Genomic DNA, 15118 nt, shown 5'->3' on the forward strand with positions numbered 1-15118 from the left:
GGGTATGGTGATCACTGCAGAGCTGGATCATATTTCTCCAGTGGTGCTCATCATTCCAAATGCAGGTCTAGGGCAAGTAGATAGAGTCATCAGGTTTGGAGTTTTGCCTGGCAGGTATCATGGGAGGACAACAGAATGAGAGAATTTAGGATGCTGATAAAAAGTAATACATTATGGGGTATAAGTTGAATAGATAAGAAAAAGGCATTTAGAAGGTAGGATCTGATGAATAGGAGGGAGAAAGTGGAGGAGTTGATGGAGTAAGAGTCTGGCTGAGTTATAGAAAAACAGCAGGAGTCCTGCTAAGAGATGGCTTATACTCCTCTATCCATGGATTTGTGAGGCAAACGAGATGAGAAATTAAAGAATTGAGAGGCCATGTTCTTGGCAGGTGATCTGCATAGACACTGAAGTCATATATTACAGTACTTCCCAAACTTTAGTGTGTAATTGAGTCACTAGGGGGATCTAGTTAAACTGCAGATTCTAATTCCTTGTTTAGAGTGGGGCTCAAGATGAGCATTTCTAGCAAACTCTGGTGCTAATACTGCTTGTATTAGACCATACTTTGTGTAGTAATGACCTAGGAGAATGCCCAGGGGACAGGGGGATAGAAGGAAGCCTGAACCAAGTTGACCACAGAGGTGTGCCTTGGAGGTCAATGAGGCTAGTGATAAGAAGAGAGGGGATGAGCAGAGTGGCATAGTTGAGCCTCGAAAGAGCCAGAGTGTTGTAAGAGTGTATGGAGAAAGGATCTTGAAGTGGCACTAAAAGGTGAAGGAGTAGGTGACTCCACATCCTTATTTTAAGTCTGTGGAGAGTGTTTGAGAGAAAGTAATTTCTATTTCAGGTCTGAAAATTTCAGTGTCTTGGCCAGAGAGCTGGGTTTCAGTTAAAGCTGGAGTTGTAGAGAATATTCAGGAAAATATGCAAATCATGGGAGGGGATTTAGAGAGGAAGTCAGAAGTCTTAATGGATTTTTGTGGGAGTGAGTTTACCTTTTGGACAGTAAATGAGGGAAGTAGAGGTGACTTTAGCTAGTGTCCTGAAGTTTGGTGAGTAGTCAGAGAACTTCTAATTCAGCAGCTTTCTGGAGGGGGGAGCAGAGTTTGCAAGCTTTTTTTTTTTTTAAGTCTAGTAAGTAATCTGATGGGCTGCTGTGGGCACCAGGCTCTTCTGTGTTGCTTGAGTAACAAAGACTGGATGGGTGGTTATAAGAAGAGAGTATACTGTAAAGTGATCTGTTTGGTGGTGTGTTCCCTGCAGAGTATTGAACGGTTTGGACTTCCTGTGTTTACTTTTGCCTCTGAATAGTAGTATGTGTATAAGGCAGAGGTCTGTTGGAATGAGCTAAGGCTCTCTGTATATTTCTCTAAAGCATTAGAAATCTACTTGTTCAGTAAAATCGCCATAGAATAAAGCAGAGAACTAAAAGTTGGCTTGAAATTGTCTTTTATTTTTTTTCCTAAGGGCAAAAGTTAAACAGAATTTGTAACTAGTATAAATGTTTCATGTTGAATTCTGCCATCTCTTTGGCAGAGCTTATTAAGAACATGTAGTATTTGTTAATTTGCATCCATCAAGGAGATTAGTTGTGATTTGCCTTAATATTATTTGTAGCTTTTTTTTACTGTGTTCTTTGCAATTGGCTCACATCATTTTTTTTCTTATCTTTTTTTTAGTTTCAGAGGCCACTAATGATTCAACAATAGATGATGTGGTTGAAAATCATGTTGCAGACCAACTTTCATCAGATATTACACCAAATGCTATGGATGCTGAATTTTCACCTTCTTCTCCAGCCAATTTACTGGAACGACCAACCAATCATACAGAGGCTCTTGGTCATGACCATTTAGGAACTAATGACCTCACTGTTGGTGGATTTTTAGAAAATCATGAGGAACCAAGAGATAAAGAACAGTGTCCTGAAGAGAATATACCAGCATCTTCACTCAACAAAGGAAAGAAATTGATGCATTGTAGAAGCCATGAAGAGGTCAACACTGAACTAAAAGCACAAATAATGAAAGAGATCCGAAAGCCAGGAAGAAGTATGTATAATTAGAGGCAAACCTCATATTTGATTTCTCTTTGTGCTCAGAGAAGAGTCAGATTAACTAAAAAACAGATTGATTCTAGATCAGTGACGAACAATGTATGAGATATAGATATATAGATATAGATATATAAAAGATTTGGTTCTTTATTCAACCTACAAACACTAAATATTTGCTATATCCAAAGTATTATGGTGTAGATATGGTAAGCAGGAGGGACTGAGAGCGGAGCTTAAAGAACACACAGATAAATTGCACACAGTTCCTACCATGACAGGGACCTGGAGTCCTGAGTATTTTTCTACATAGCCGCTGCAGTTAAATGTAACAGCAAACCCAAAAAGATGGAGTGAATATTAGATGACTTCAGGTCTGTGAAGTTCCTGGCATAGTATCTACTACTGCCTTTAAGGTTTAAACTATGAGAGTGACCAGGGATATGTTTAAGCAAAAAAAAAACAACAGAAGTTATAAAAGCTATCTGTTACATGGATGCTAAAGAACTTTGTGGGATAAAATTTCAATATTATTGGCATTCATTCAAAAGATGTGGACAGATCATCTGCTATGATGATAGAGTGACCCACGGGTGGTTCAGAAGTGGGTAAGACAACCCTTGCTTATAGTCCTTGGCAGAGTTTTTGAAATTTTGAAAATTTGAAACTGAAATAGCACTTTTACCTGTTTCTCCCACCCCTCCATTTGCCCCTCCCTACCATGGAACTGTAGTTTAGAATTTGAATTACAAGGATGGAGGCACCTTGCTTCTTTTTCAGTGGCACTATCAGGAAGCTCTTCCTCTATTTTTCTAAGCTTTGTGTTTGATATCTTCATGGGAACTTTTACCAAGAACACAGCTTAACAAGTTATTTTGTCTTTGCTGATATATGATGGAAATATATATTTTATATATGTATATATACATACACACACACACACATACACACACACACATATGATTCTTAGTCGTGAAAATTTTATGTGGAATGTCTTGGTTTCATATAGTATATCTTGATATAGAAAGTGCAGTAGAAAAATATTGAATAAGAGTGTATAGAAAAGCCACTTAAATTTTTCTTTTTGCTTCTCATTTTAAGAATATGAAAGAATCTTCACGTTACTGAAGCATGTGCAAGGCAGTTTACAAACAAGACTAATATTTTTACAAAATGTCATTAAAGAAGCATCAAGGTAAAGAATTTATTGCACATTTTGAAATGATTATGAAATGAGCTTCCAGCTTACAGTTAATATTTTAATAATACCTATTCTGTACTTGTGGTATTATGCATATATATGACACACCCATGTGTATAGAAGTTCTTCTTTTTTAGTTTATTGAAAGAAGTTCAATAAACTAAAAACAGCCACAAAATTCTTTGCCAATTTTGGACTTTTTCCTCCCTATAGATTATAGATATTTGTATAATTCTCATTTATCCTACTCTGACTTTTGGGGGTCTTTGTATTTTTTAGCCTTTAATTTTTCTCCTTTGTATATTTGGATTATAGTTAATATTAATCAGTGATTAGAAATAACCTTGAGGGGCGACTGGGTGGCTCAGTGGGTTAAAGCCTCTGCTTTTGGCTCAGGTCATGATCTCAGGGTCCTGGGATCGAGCCCCGCATTGGGCTCTCGCTCGGCAGGGAGCCTGCTTCCTCCTCTCTCTCTCTGCCTACTTGTGATCTCTGTCTGACAAATAAATGAATAAAATCTTCAAAAAAAAAAAAAAAAGAAATAACCTTGAAAGACAATATTGGATGCAGTTCATTTGTACACGGGAAAATGTGTAATTAAGGGGAGCAGAGTTGGACAAATGGGCCTTATTCTATAATTGCTTCAGTAGCCCAGGATTATGTACTTTAATACAAAGAATGTGGATCAAGATTATAAATGGTAACTATGAAGTGCAATTAACTGGAAATTGTAGTTGTGAGTTTAGGGAGTACAAAAAACATTTATTTTTCTTTTAATACTTCTTTAGTATTTTAAGAAAACTTAGTGTTATCTGACCTTCTAAATATACCCACCCTTTAATGGTTGCCCAGTTTCTTCCATGGTACGCATAAAGGTATTTTTAGATAGAGCAGTTAATTTTTTTCTTTTTTTGGAGTGGCTAGAGCATAGGCCACTTTGAAGGTTCAAGATAAGGCCATAACTTTTCATGTTATTTATTTTGAATATTTAACCTATTCTTTTCTTTATGTAACATTTTATCAACTCAGACTTCATCATAGATCTAGCTATATTCCTGGTGCTTGCCCTCTACTTCTGCCCCCTTTTAGGGAGATTGGAAATATTATGGTAGCTATGTATATGAATTTACAAATAGAAAGGAAGTGGGTATAGATTGGACAGTGAGCAGCAGCAGTATTAGTACTTATGTGGGCGAATGCAATTTTAGTCTACTGTATTAGTGAAAAAAATTTCAAATTGCCCCTTGAATGTTAAATGTTTGCTATATCCTGTAGCCACAGATACCTAATTATCCTTGATTTGCTAGCTCTCAAATTTAATAGTGGAACCCAAGGGTTTTTTTAATGTTACCATCCAACTATTCATTTCTTCTTTGGTTTTGTGGCGGTTATACTCATACTTTTTTCACATTCCTTTCACGACATTCAACTTTAAAGAGCATCAGAAGCTATGGGAGTCATTGCTTTGGGAGTCCAAATTTTTTTGGAATATTTATAACCCTTGTAAATGTTAGGGGTTTTTTGTTTTTCTTTTTGGATGTAGAACAAATAACCTGCTTCCATTATACCTGGGCCTAGATTATTTGTTTCAGGAACAAACTGTAATTCTGCACTGATAAAATAATTTGCTGATCTTCAAGTGAATTTTATATATCATTAAGTTGTTTTTTTCCATTTTCATTTTCCTTTGAAAAATCTTCCCAAGACAGTTGCTGTCTTAAAAACAAAACAAAACAAATTATACTGATCTATATCCATTAAAAAGAAATTGAGAGTGCTATTACTTATTTTTTTTATACAGGTTTAAAAAACGAATGCTAATAGAACAACTGGAGAACTTCTTGGATGAAATTCATCGAAGAGCCAATCAGATCAACCATATTAATAGCAATTAAAAGAAAACAGAATGTGGCCACTTATTTCACTATCTTCTCCAAATACAAAGTAAATACAAGACTGTTGTGATCTTGCATTCATTTTTTGACATGCATTGTTGGCTATTTGAAATACTAAGAGCAAGTCTACAGATCCTTTTTCCATCATTTTACAGTGACCTTTTCTTCATTTTGGTTTATTTTTGTAATGTGAAAAATATCACTCTAAAACACATTTTTATTTAACAAACTAAAAATATTCCTCCAAATCTCTTGCTTGTCATTGACTCTTGCGTGTCAATTTCCCTCAGGTTCTATTTTCTTAAACCAACCTTTAAAATTGTCACCTCTGTTAAGGTTGAACTTTGCCAAAAAAAATAAAAAAGAAGTTACTTTGTAATTTTTGGGGAAAAAAGCACATACATTAAAACTAGGTAATGTTTTGTATATACAGTTATTTTGGATATATTATTGTAAGTTGTACAAATGTATTTTGAAGAATATTTAAGAAAAGCACTTTTGTTATTCCATCAATAAATGCTCTATTTTACTCTTGTGTGGTTTAGGAAATAATCACATTTAAAGTAATCATTTAAAACCATCGTAAGGATAATGGAATTTTAAAGGCCTTGCTTTTTAAGCATTGGAAAAATACACCACTTGAAGTTCATATTTGTTAAAGCTAACTGTAATTACCTGTTACATAACCTGCATTGTCTTTTTACTCTGTGTTCTTAGATTTTGTTGTCCACACCAACATACTCCCATTTTTGCCTAGATAATAGAAATGACGGTATCTGGGGCAAATAGGCAGACACTTTAAAAGCTGTTTAAAAGCAGACATCTTTAATATTGGTTTCTTTAGTCCCAACACCTTTTTCCTTTCTCACTAGGGTTATGGATGGCACTAAGTTGAAGCTGTTAGTTAGGGAGTTGTAAGTTTGAGGGACATCACATCTGAAATGTCTAGTCTTTAGCAGCTTGATGCCATGCTTACAAAAGTCCCACAACAAATTGGGGGTTCAAAGAGGATCTCTTTGTTCTCCTCTGCTATTCTTATATATAAAGTCTCCATTTTGTTTAGAGGCTAAATAGAAAGCAAACATTTCAGATGACTTTGCTCATTGTGCATTCCCCCTGAATTACCCAGGATAAGGAAAAACCAACACTGTTCACTGTCCACTCTCAGTCCAACATGACCTCATGTGTCTTCACTGAGGATGTGACCCTATGACCAGACTCACTCATTCACCTTTCATAGATCACTGCTGTGCCTTGTAGTGTTTTTGGGGTAACCAATAGAAAGGAAGGTTAAAATACATTTAGATTAAAAGAAGGCAACATAAATTTATAAAATTATAGTGGAATTGATGGAATTTTAGTTTCATAATATTTGAAAATCACATACCCTTATCTTTTTACACTTTAGCAGAACATTTTTAAAATTTCAAGGGTATAGCAGAATGCAGTTGTAACTTTTTATGAAGAAAGCATAGATGAAAGTGGAGAATATGCTTGAGATCTCTTAATTTAGGGGATTTGAAACTCTCCCAATGCTGAAGACAAATCCTGTCAAGAAAAAGAGGCATTTAATGTAACGTTACATAGTATTTTCATATGCAATTCTTTAAACCTTTTTTACCTCTACAAATACCTTTAAAGCAGGATATCATTTAATAGATGGAATTGTTAAGGTAATTACCTGAGTCACTGCTAAATTCAAGAGCTACACAAAATCCAGAATACACTGTGTGGTCTTAAATTGTCTTTATGTATATTTTGATTCTGTGATTAATAGAAGGGATTACAAGTCATTCAGATAAAAGTTCATACTTGAGAATATTTAGGAAAGGGATTCGGTCTTTCCCAATGTTTAGCAGCTTTCCTTATCAGGAAGTTCTTATTTCCATTTTAGAGATTGCTCATGAAGTAATAATCCTCTAAACCCTTCACCTTAATACATTTTGGGGGATGAACCCTAGAGGGAGTTGGGAAGAGAAAGTTTCTTCAGTCTCCTCTTTCTGTCCTTAATCTCTCTGCCATCATACTCTATAGCCTGCCTCATCCAAAACCTAGTCACAAGATTTGAAACCATTCGAGAAACTCAGGCTTAATATCCCATCTTGAAGGTTTTTTTAAATTTTAAGAAACTGGGCATATTAGTTAAATTAGTAAAATACTATAGAATTGTAAGCAAAGGGGAGGGAGGGAGTATATTTCAGGGGCATATCATGCCTCTTAGGCCCTGTAGATCACCAGTTGGCTTTAGGCTGGACAAAGGATATTCTCCAACAGTTTAATCTTGAGATTAAGATCATTCTTCTTAATGTTCCCATATGTGTCCCATTGTCAATGGATTCATTATTTGCCCTAATCAGTAAGATTTATCAGTTTGGTGTACTGAAGGTTGAGACTGATTCCTATCTCTTTAATACCCCCCTCTCACCAGAAGAATAGTCACTTTGCCTTGAATCATGTGGGCAGATACCTCCCAGAAAGAGTAAATAAACTCACAAGGACTATATGTAGATGTGCGGTGGATTATGGAATTGGTTTTGGATTAGGCTTTTATTTTCATTGTTTATTGAGGCAGTTGTGAAAACTCCTATCATTGAAATAGTGGTGTGTCCTTTACTAGTTCAAAGGTTTTTCGTCATTTTTATGCAGTTGAATTCCAAAAGAGAAATTGTTCTCTTTTAACTGTCATCAACTTTTATTGGCGATCAGCTTTTGACAATGATCTTTCTGTTCACGTTTAGTCCTGTCTCTGTTTCTTGAGGAAGTAGAACCTGTCATTTTTTTCATCTTTCATTTTTTTGACATGTATCCTTTCTTAAGAGAGGGCTCTCTGTTGCCTGTTCTGAGTGATAAGAGACAATTTCATCTAATATATATGGGGTTGGAATGATCATGGTGAAATCCTGGAAGGATTATATTCTGTTGATGGACTTTTTCTCCCCAAATAGATTATTTCCTAGTGAATGATTATCTTCATCCTTTTTGTCACAAAAGTGTTCCTTTGATTTCTAGCACAAGTTACAGCAGTATGCAAATGATTCTCAGATAAAATGATGTTGACAGTATTTCCTTAACAATTTGTGTAAAACCTATGCGTAATTCTCATTCTAACTTTTGACTTTTTTTCTCCCCATAAATAAAAATAATGCCTGATGTTTAGTTAAAGTAGATCCACTTTTGCTTGATTTTGTTAGTCTTGTTCCATCCTATTTCTTTTTAACACATTGTTTCAACTTGCCAACAACTCTTTACTGAGAATCTCTTTTCTTCCCAGGCTGATAAATAATTGTCGGGGGAGGGGGAACATTGAGAGGAATAATTTGAGTACTTTGTTCATTGTTGAAGCTGAAAGGACCTCTGCTTGTCCTTCTGATGTGCTAAGGCTTTGCCGGTACCATACCTACCATCTTTAGCTTAAGACAAGATTGTATAGTGGGACTTAGAAGTACTAGGGCAAACACTTGATTTTTGTGGCATTTCAGCAAGCATAAGAAAGATCAACAAAAACTAGAAATCCTGGTGTATTCACTATAATACTGGGGTTGCTGAGTCAGAAGGCTGCTTGGAGATGCTAGTCCCCTGAAGGAACTAATTTGTCCTACAGAGATGAGAAAGCGAGGCAACAACTGGGGGGAAAAATCAAGATCTACATTTATTTTACTTTGATCTTTCTAAGTCTCCCCAGAAGCAGAAACCTGAATTTTTAAAAAACCCACGTCAACTAAAAATGAGCTGAAGGAGAAGTAAAAAACAACATGGAGGATATTAATTTTCGTTTGTAGTTATGGAACACTCCCCTTTCTCAGGATACGCGACAAGAAACTGGGAAGATTGTGAAACCATAGAAACTAGCTAGAAGGAATGCTTGTTCTAGGCCACAGCGGACAAATGGGTGCTTGTTGCTAGAGAGATGGTGATATATATTTATCTGAATTCTGTCAAAAAATACTGTCCTACCTGTGTTGGGTTCTCTCAGGAAAAAGAAGAATGGCCGATCTGCTTTAAAAAAAGGAATCCGAGATCTTTTCAGTAACAACAGAGCTGCAGGAGAGAGAAAGAAGAATCCCATTGCATTTTCTATTCATTAGAGGAAAGTCACTATGAAAATTGGATATGAAGTCAGTTATATCCCTTGATTTTTTGAAGAAATAAAAACATCCTAATGATAACATTTCATTGTTTAGTGTTATGCTGGGGGTACAAATGGGAAAATTAAGAAGATGTCAGAAAATTAAGGGAAATTAATGGGAAAATTAAGAAAACGTTTAGCCAACCCCGTGTCCCATTTTCAAAGTACTCCTTGGAATAAATTCCTTACTAAAGGTAATTTTCAGAATGACTTCATTCCTTATTGATGGGGATGATGGGACAAATCCTTTCAAAATGGATTTCTCTTCTCCCATCATTTTTCAAACCCTTGCTCTGTATTAACATTTTTTTTTTTTTGAAAATGCTATGCCATATCTGGACTTGGGGTTTTTCAGTGGGAAGGTTTAGAAATGTGAAGATTGAACTGGATAAATGTGACTAAGGCAGATAAGGGCAAGCAGTGTAACTGAGTGCTTGCCGACCCCTTTCTGAACATACCTGTGGCTGTTGATGCCTCGGTGCCTTCCTCTGAAACCTCAATCTTGGCTTTGTGGATTGCTTCAGAAACATAATAAAAGTCATCTTGGCCTAATCCCGGGAAATAAAAATACGAATTGCTTATTTCCATCTTTAATGCATTTAGCTTCAGGATTTGAGTATTTTTAAAGAATGTACTTAATTACAGTGTCCTGCTGCTTACTATAGCTAGGGAGAGATTTGTCTGGAAAATTCTTAAGCTGCAATATTTTATGTGACTTCTAAGACCTCAGATTTGGTGAATTTAATAAATAATCCCTCCCAAATTAATATATAGAGCTGTGCCCTCTTTTTAAAATAGTTTTTAAAAATAATTTCTAGTTAATACTGAAATCTTTCCTTCAGCCAGTACTTTTTAAGCTTTGTATAAGAATTGCCAGAGTACGTGTTAAAATGGATTCTGGCATCCAAGAATCTGCATTTTCAGCCAGCCTCTGAGATGATTTCCCTTGAATGTTTTCTTGGACTGCATTTTAAGAGCCACCTTTAAATGACAGTCACAGGTTTGTACAATGGATCTTAAAAGTCATAACTCAATGTATTAAAAATGTGTCTAAAAGCTGCATGACTACACTCAGTATACTAAGTGTACAGAGTACATTCAGTATACTGAATGCAGTCATGCAGTAATTTGCCCCATGGTCTAGAATCTGCAAAGATAATAAGAGGTTAGAACTGTAATAGTTGTGTGCTAACACTTTCAAAGAAGCTTTGCAAACAGGGATATGAATGATTAAGTTAGAGAAATTGATAGCTTAAGTTAACCATTAAGCATTTTTAAACAACTTCCTGCAGTGATGTTGTATTTGACATAACGAAGGTATATAAGAATGTTTAGAACTAGCAGAAACTTTAGTTATTACCTACCCTTTCATTTGAGAATGTGCTGTTAAGTGATCTGAGGTCACACACTTGAAAAGAAGTAGAAATTGGGCATTTGCAGGTTTTCTGACAGTGCAGCACCCATTTCCACCCCACCCCACCACAAAAAGATACCACCTTGCAAGAAGTATTCTAGTCAACTCCAGCGTGCCACTGGAAAGGGATCTGTGGCATGAGTCTTAAAATAATCATTTCAATCTACATGTTGTATTTTGAGAGAGCTTCTTTGTTTCATCTTAGACTAATTAAATTGTTTTGCATTTTTCATGCACATACAAGGAGATGCAAATGAATGTCGTGAGAGAATAAAACCAGCCGAGTATAGGATATGCAGCAATTCATCCATCTTCTAAATAAGGTATACACAGGAAATTGTGAGTTGGCTATATTTGTTGTAAGAAACAGTTATTTTCCAGCATCATTGAAGGGGACCAGACAAAGGTCAGAGGAAGGGAAAAATCAATGGAAGCATTCACCTGGTATCATTTGTCCTAAAACCAGTGAAGAATCTGATTGATTTTAGCAGTTGGTCTTTTTCTGTAGGATCTTTTAGAAAAGAAATTTCTCTCTAATTCATAGTTTCTTTCACTAGCTCATTGAGTAAACTGAAATGCAATGTCAAAATTAGAGAATTTCTCTAAATTTTGTGGCTAAATAATGGTTCTTTGATGCTCATGAGGTTTTACTTACCTGTGACCTCATAGTGTTGTGGTACCTGAACATTTCAAATCAGCGTCCATGAAGTCAACAGAGGTTCACTATGAAACTCTACCAACTAAGATACAGTAAATGTGGTTGTGATAGAGTCCAGGCACCTTGACATAATGTGAAAAATAGGACCAATTGGTATGAATGAGTCTTTAGATAGATAGGCTTGGCTATTAAAATTTCTTGAGTTTCAATTAAATAGCATAGCTTTTCTCCATCACACTAGGAGTGGTCCGATAGTTGACAGTTACATGTTTGCACAGACACTGAGCCAAGACCCATGGCCTGTCTTGCCCCAGCATCCACACCTCTCTTAAATTTTATCTCTAGGAAGCGTTAAAAACATTTCAGATCATAAACATTTGTGATCAAAATAAGAATTCAGGAGTCATTGTAGGTTTGTGTTTCTCTTCTTGCTTGATCTTGTGTGACAGATCTCTATTTGCTTACTTCTGTCAAGTAGCTATTTTATGCAACTAATGAAAGCAATGCAGAAAAATCCAGACACAAAGGCATTCTCCCGCTTTGCGTTCATCTTCTCGAGTGCTCGTGGCTATTTAGTGCCATCGAGGGTCATGCAACATGTTATCCCCAAATTTATTCCCAAGATTTTTTATAGATGCTATGCTATTAAAAGGGATCCATGATTAATTAAAACAGGGAATGCAGGTTGAATAGTTTGTGTTTTTGTTTTTAGTAGTGAACTTAGAGCTGCTTATTTGCTGATATTTGTAGTGAATCTCTGCAGGAGAACTATAATATGTAATGTTTAGCCACGGAATGACCTGCATCATCTCCTGTCTCTAGATTTACTAGATTAGTGTTCTGGAAAACTGTAGTCCATCCTAAACCCATTTACTTCTATATTACATTTCAATATCCAAAGCCAAGTGTTTTAAGATTCTTCTTACCCTCCTTCCTGGCATATTCTCCACTCTTCTATACTATCTACAAGTATTCATGTCAACCATAGGGGTAAACCACAGAATGGGTCTTTCCCAACATTGGAACCTCAGATTCTCAAAATGTAGGAGAAACATCATTTTCTGTGTCATTTGTCCTTCCAATTATTACTATTTACTACTGGCAAATTTCGTGGCATTAAAACAGTTATTGCCAGAATTTGCTTCTAGTTTATCTTTCTCATCTTCTTATCACTTAGTTGTAACAGGTGGAATGTGTCATATAGCACCCAGACCCGGATATAGAGAGAGAGAGAGAGTGCTAAAAAGAATTTGAAATGGCCTCTGAAGCCAGGCTATGGTCAGTTGCTTTCTCTGTTCTCCTCAAGCCCACATCTCCCTGCCACCCAGCTTTTTGAGATATAATTGATATAACATTGTGTAAGTTTAATGTATATAATGTGATGATTTCATATATGTATATATGTATATATTGCAAAATGATCATCACAGTAAAATTAGTTAACACCTCCATCACCTCACATAATTACAATTTTTGTGTGTATTGTAAGATCTGCTGTCTTCACAACTTTCAAATAGATAATACAGCATCGTTAACTATATAGTCACCATGCTGTACATTACATCCCTAGAATTATAACCGGAAGTTTGTACCCTTTGACCACCTTCACCCAACCCCCCAACTCCTACCTATCCCTGCCCTGGGCAACCTTCAATCTACTCTGTGTTTCTGTGACTTTGATTTTTTTTAGAATCCACATGTGAGATCATACAGTGTATTTCTCTCTGATTTATTTCACTCAGCATAATGCCCTCAAGGTTTTTCTAGGTTGTTGCAAATAGAAGAATTTCCTTCTTTTTTATGGCTAATAATATTCCATCAAAATATATATACCAAAGCTGCTCTATCCATTCATCTGCTGATGGACACTTAGATTTTTTTCCTTATCTTGGCTATTGTACATAATGCTGCTATCAACATGAGGTGGAGTTATTTCTTTGCTAGTGATTTAAGTTCCATTGGGCACATATTCAGAAGTAGAATTGCTGGATAATGTGGTAGTTCTACTTTTATTTTTTGAGAAACCTCCATAGGACTTTCCATAATGGTTGGACTGATTTAAATTCCTGTGAACAGTGTACAAAGTTCCTTTTCTCCACATCCTTGCCAGCATTTGTTCTCTCTTGTCTTTTTGATAATAGCCGTTCTAAGAGGTATGAGGTAATAGCTCACTGTGGTTTTGATTTGCATTTCCCTGATGATTAGTGATAATCAGCACATTTTCATGTACCTGTTAGTTATTTGAATATCTTATTTGGAAAAATGTTTATTCAGATCCTTTTTCCATTTAAAAATCAGATTGTTATTATTATTTGCAATTAGGTTGTATGAGTTCCTTATATATTTTGGATATTAATCCCTTAGGTATGTGGTTTTACAAAAATTTTCTCCCATTCTGCAGGTTTCCTTTCCATTTTGTTATTTCTTTTGATATGAATACATGTTTAGTTTGATGTAGTCCCACTTGTTTCTTTTTACTTTTGTTGCTAATTCTTTTGGTGTCAGATCCAAAAAATCATTGCCAAGACCAATTTCAAGGAGTTTTTCCCCTATGCTTTTTTCTAAGAGTTTATGGCTTCAGATATTTTAAGTCTTTAATCCATTTTGAGTTAATTTTTGTGAGTGTTGTAAGATATAGGTCCAGTTTCATTCTTTTGCATGTGAATATCCAATTTTCCCAGCACCATTCATTGGAAAGACTATCTTTTCCCTATGGAGTATTATTGGCTTCTTTGTTGAATATTAGTTGACTATATGCACGGATTTTGTTCTGGGGTCTTGATTCTACCCCATTTGTCTACATGTCTCTTTTTATGCCAGTACTATACTGTTTTGATTACTATAGGTTTATAATAGAGTTTGAGCTCAGGAAGTGTGACGCCTCCAGCTTTGTTCTTTCTCAGGATTGCTTTGGCTATTTGGGATCTTTTGTGGTTCCACACTAATTTTAGAATTTTTTTTTCTATTTCTGTGAAAATGCCATTGGAATTTTGATAGGGAGTGCATTGAATCTGAAGATTGGTTTCAGTAGTACAGACACTTTAACAATATTAATTCTCCCAATCCATGAACAGGGATTGGAATGGGATGTTTTCCCATTTATGTGTGTCCTTTTCAATTTCTTTCATGAGTGTGTTATAGTTTTCAATGTAGAGATATTTCTCCTCACTTGGTTGAATTTATTCTCAAGTATTTTATTGTTTCTGATGCAACTGTAAGTGGAATTGTTTTCTTTATTTCTTTTTCAGGTAGTTTGTTGTTAGTGTAAAGAAACACAATGCATATTCGTATTTCATTTTTTATCCTACAACTTTACTGAATTCGTTGATTAGTTGTAATTATGTACCACTATTACAATATTAGAGAATCTAATTTTGACCATATACTTACCATTATTAGTGATTTTTACATTTTCATACATTTTTATAGTGTTAATTAGCATCCTTATTTCAGCTTTAAAAATGTCCTTTAGCATATCTTGTAAGGCAGGTTTAGTGGTGATAAATTTCCTTAGCTTTTTTTGGTTTGGAAAAGATTTATCTCTGCTTCACTTGAGGAACAACTTTGTCAGATATAGCATTCCTGATTGACAATTTTTTTCTTTCAAAATTTTGTATATGTCCTTCCACTCTATCCTGGCCTGCAGTTTTTGTTGAGAAATCCATTGATCATCTTATGTGGGTTCCCTTGTTAGGTAGCTTGTTTCTTCTTTCTTGCTGTTTTTAAAATTCTTTGTCTTTGACTTCTGACAATTTAACTGTAATGTGT

At 35.4% G+C, this 15118-nt stretch overlaps 2 protein-coding genes and 1 long non-coding RNA gene across 7 annotated transcripts in view; 1 reads left to right on the forward strand and 2 right to left on the reverse strand.

The window, feature by feature from the left end:
* Positions 1-8851, forward strand: part of INTS6 (integrator complex subunit 6) — a 93089-nt gene extending 84238 nt beyond the window's left edge. For all 5 annotated transcript variants that reach the window (XM_047723330.1, XM_047723331.1, XM_047723333.1 and 2 more), the window contains 3 exons: positions 1683-2054; positions 3158-3251; positions 5059-8851. In XM_047723330.1, the coding sequence (XP_047579286.1) occupies positions 1683-2054; positions 3158-3251; positions 5059-5152 (560 nt within the window). In that variant the 3' untranslated portion in view covers positions 5153-8851. The remainder of the gene's footprint in view (positions 1-1682; positions 2055-3157; positions 3252-5058) is intronic.
* LOC125096388 (uncharacterized) lies at positions 3517-5116 on the reverse strand. Its single transcript, XR_007126163.1, has 2 exons — positions 3804-5116; positions 3517-3600 (listed from the first exon to the last, which is right to left on the reverse strand). It is a non-coding gene; the product is annotated as an uncharacterized LOC125096388 (long non-coding RNA).
* A 100-nt stretch (positions 8852-8951) lies between the features above and the next one.
* The window catches only part of SERPINE3 (serpin family E member 3), a 30569-nt gene continuing 24402 nt past the window's right edge, over positions 8952-15118 (reverse strand). The window contains exons 7-8 of the mRNA XM_047722061.1: positions 9737-9826; positions 8952-9190 (exon numbers count right to left, since the gene is read on the reverse strand). Coding sequence (XP_047578017.1) covers positions 8952-9190; positions 9737-9826 — 329 coding nt within the window. The remainder of the gene's footprint in view (positions 9191-9736; positions 9827-15118) is intronic.

The sequence above is a fragment of the Lutra lutra genome, chromosome 3 (assembly GCF_902655055.1).
Source record: "Lutra lutra chromosome 3, mLutLut1.2, whole genome shotgun sequence".
Lineage (NCBI taxonomy): Eukaryota > Metazoa > Chordata > Mammalia > Carnivora > Mustelidae > Lutra > Lutra lutra.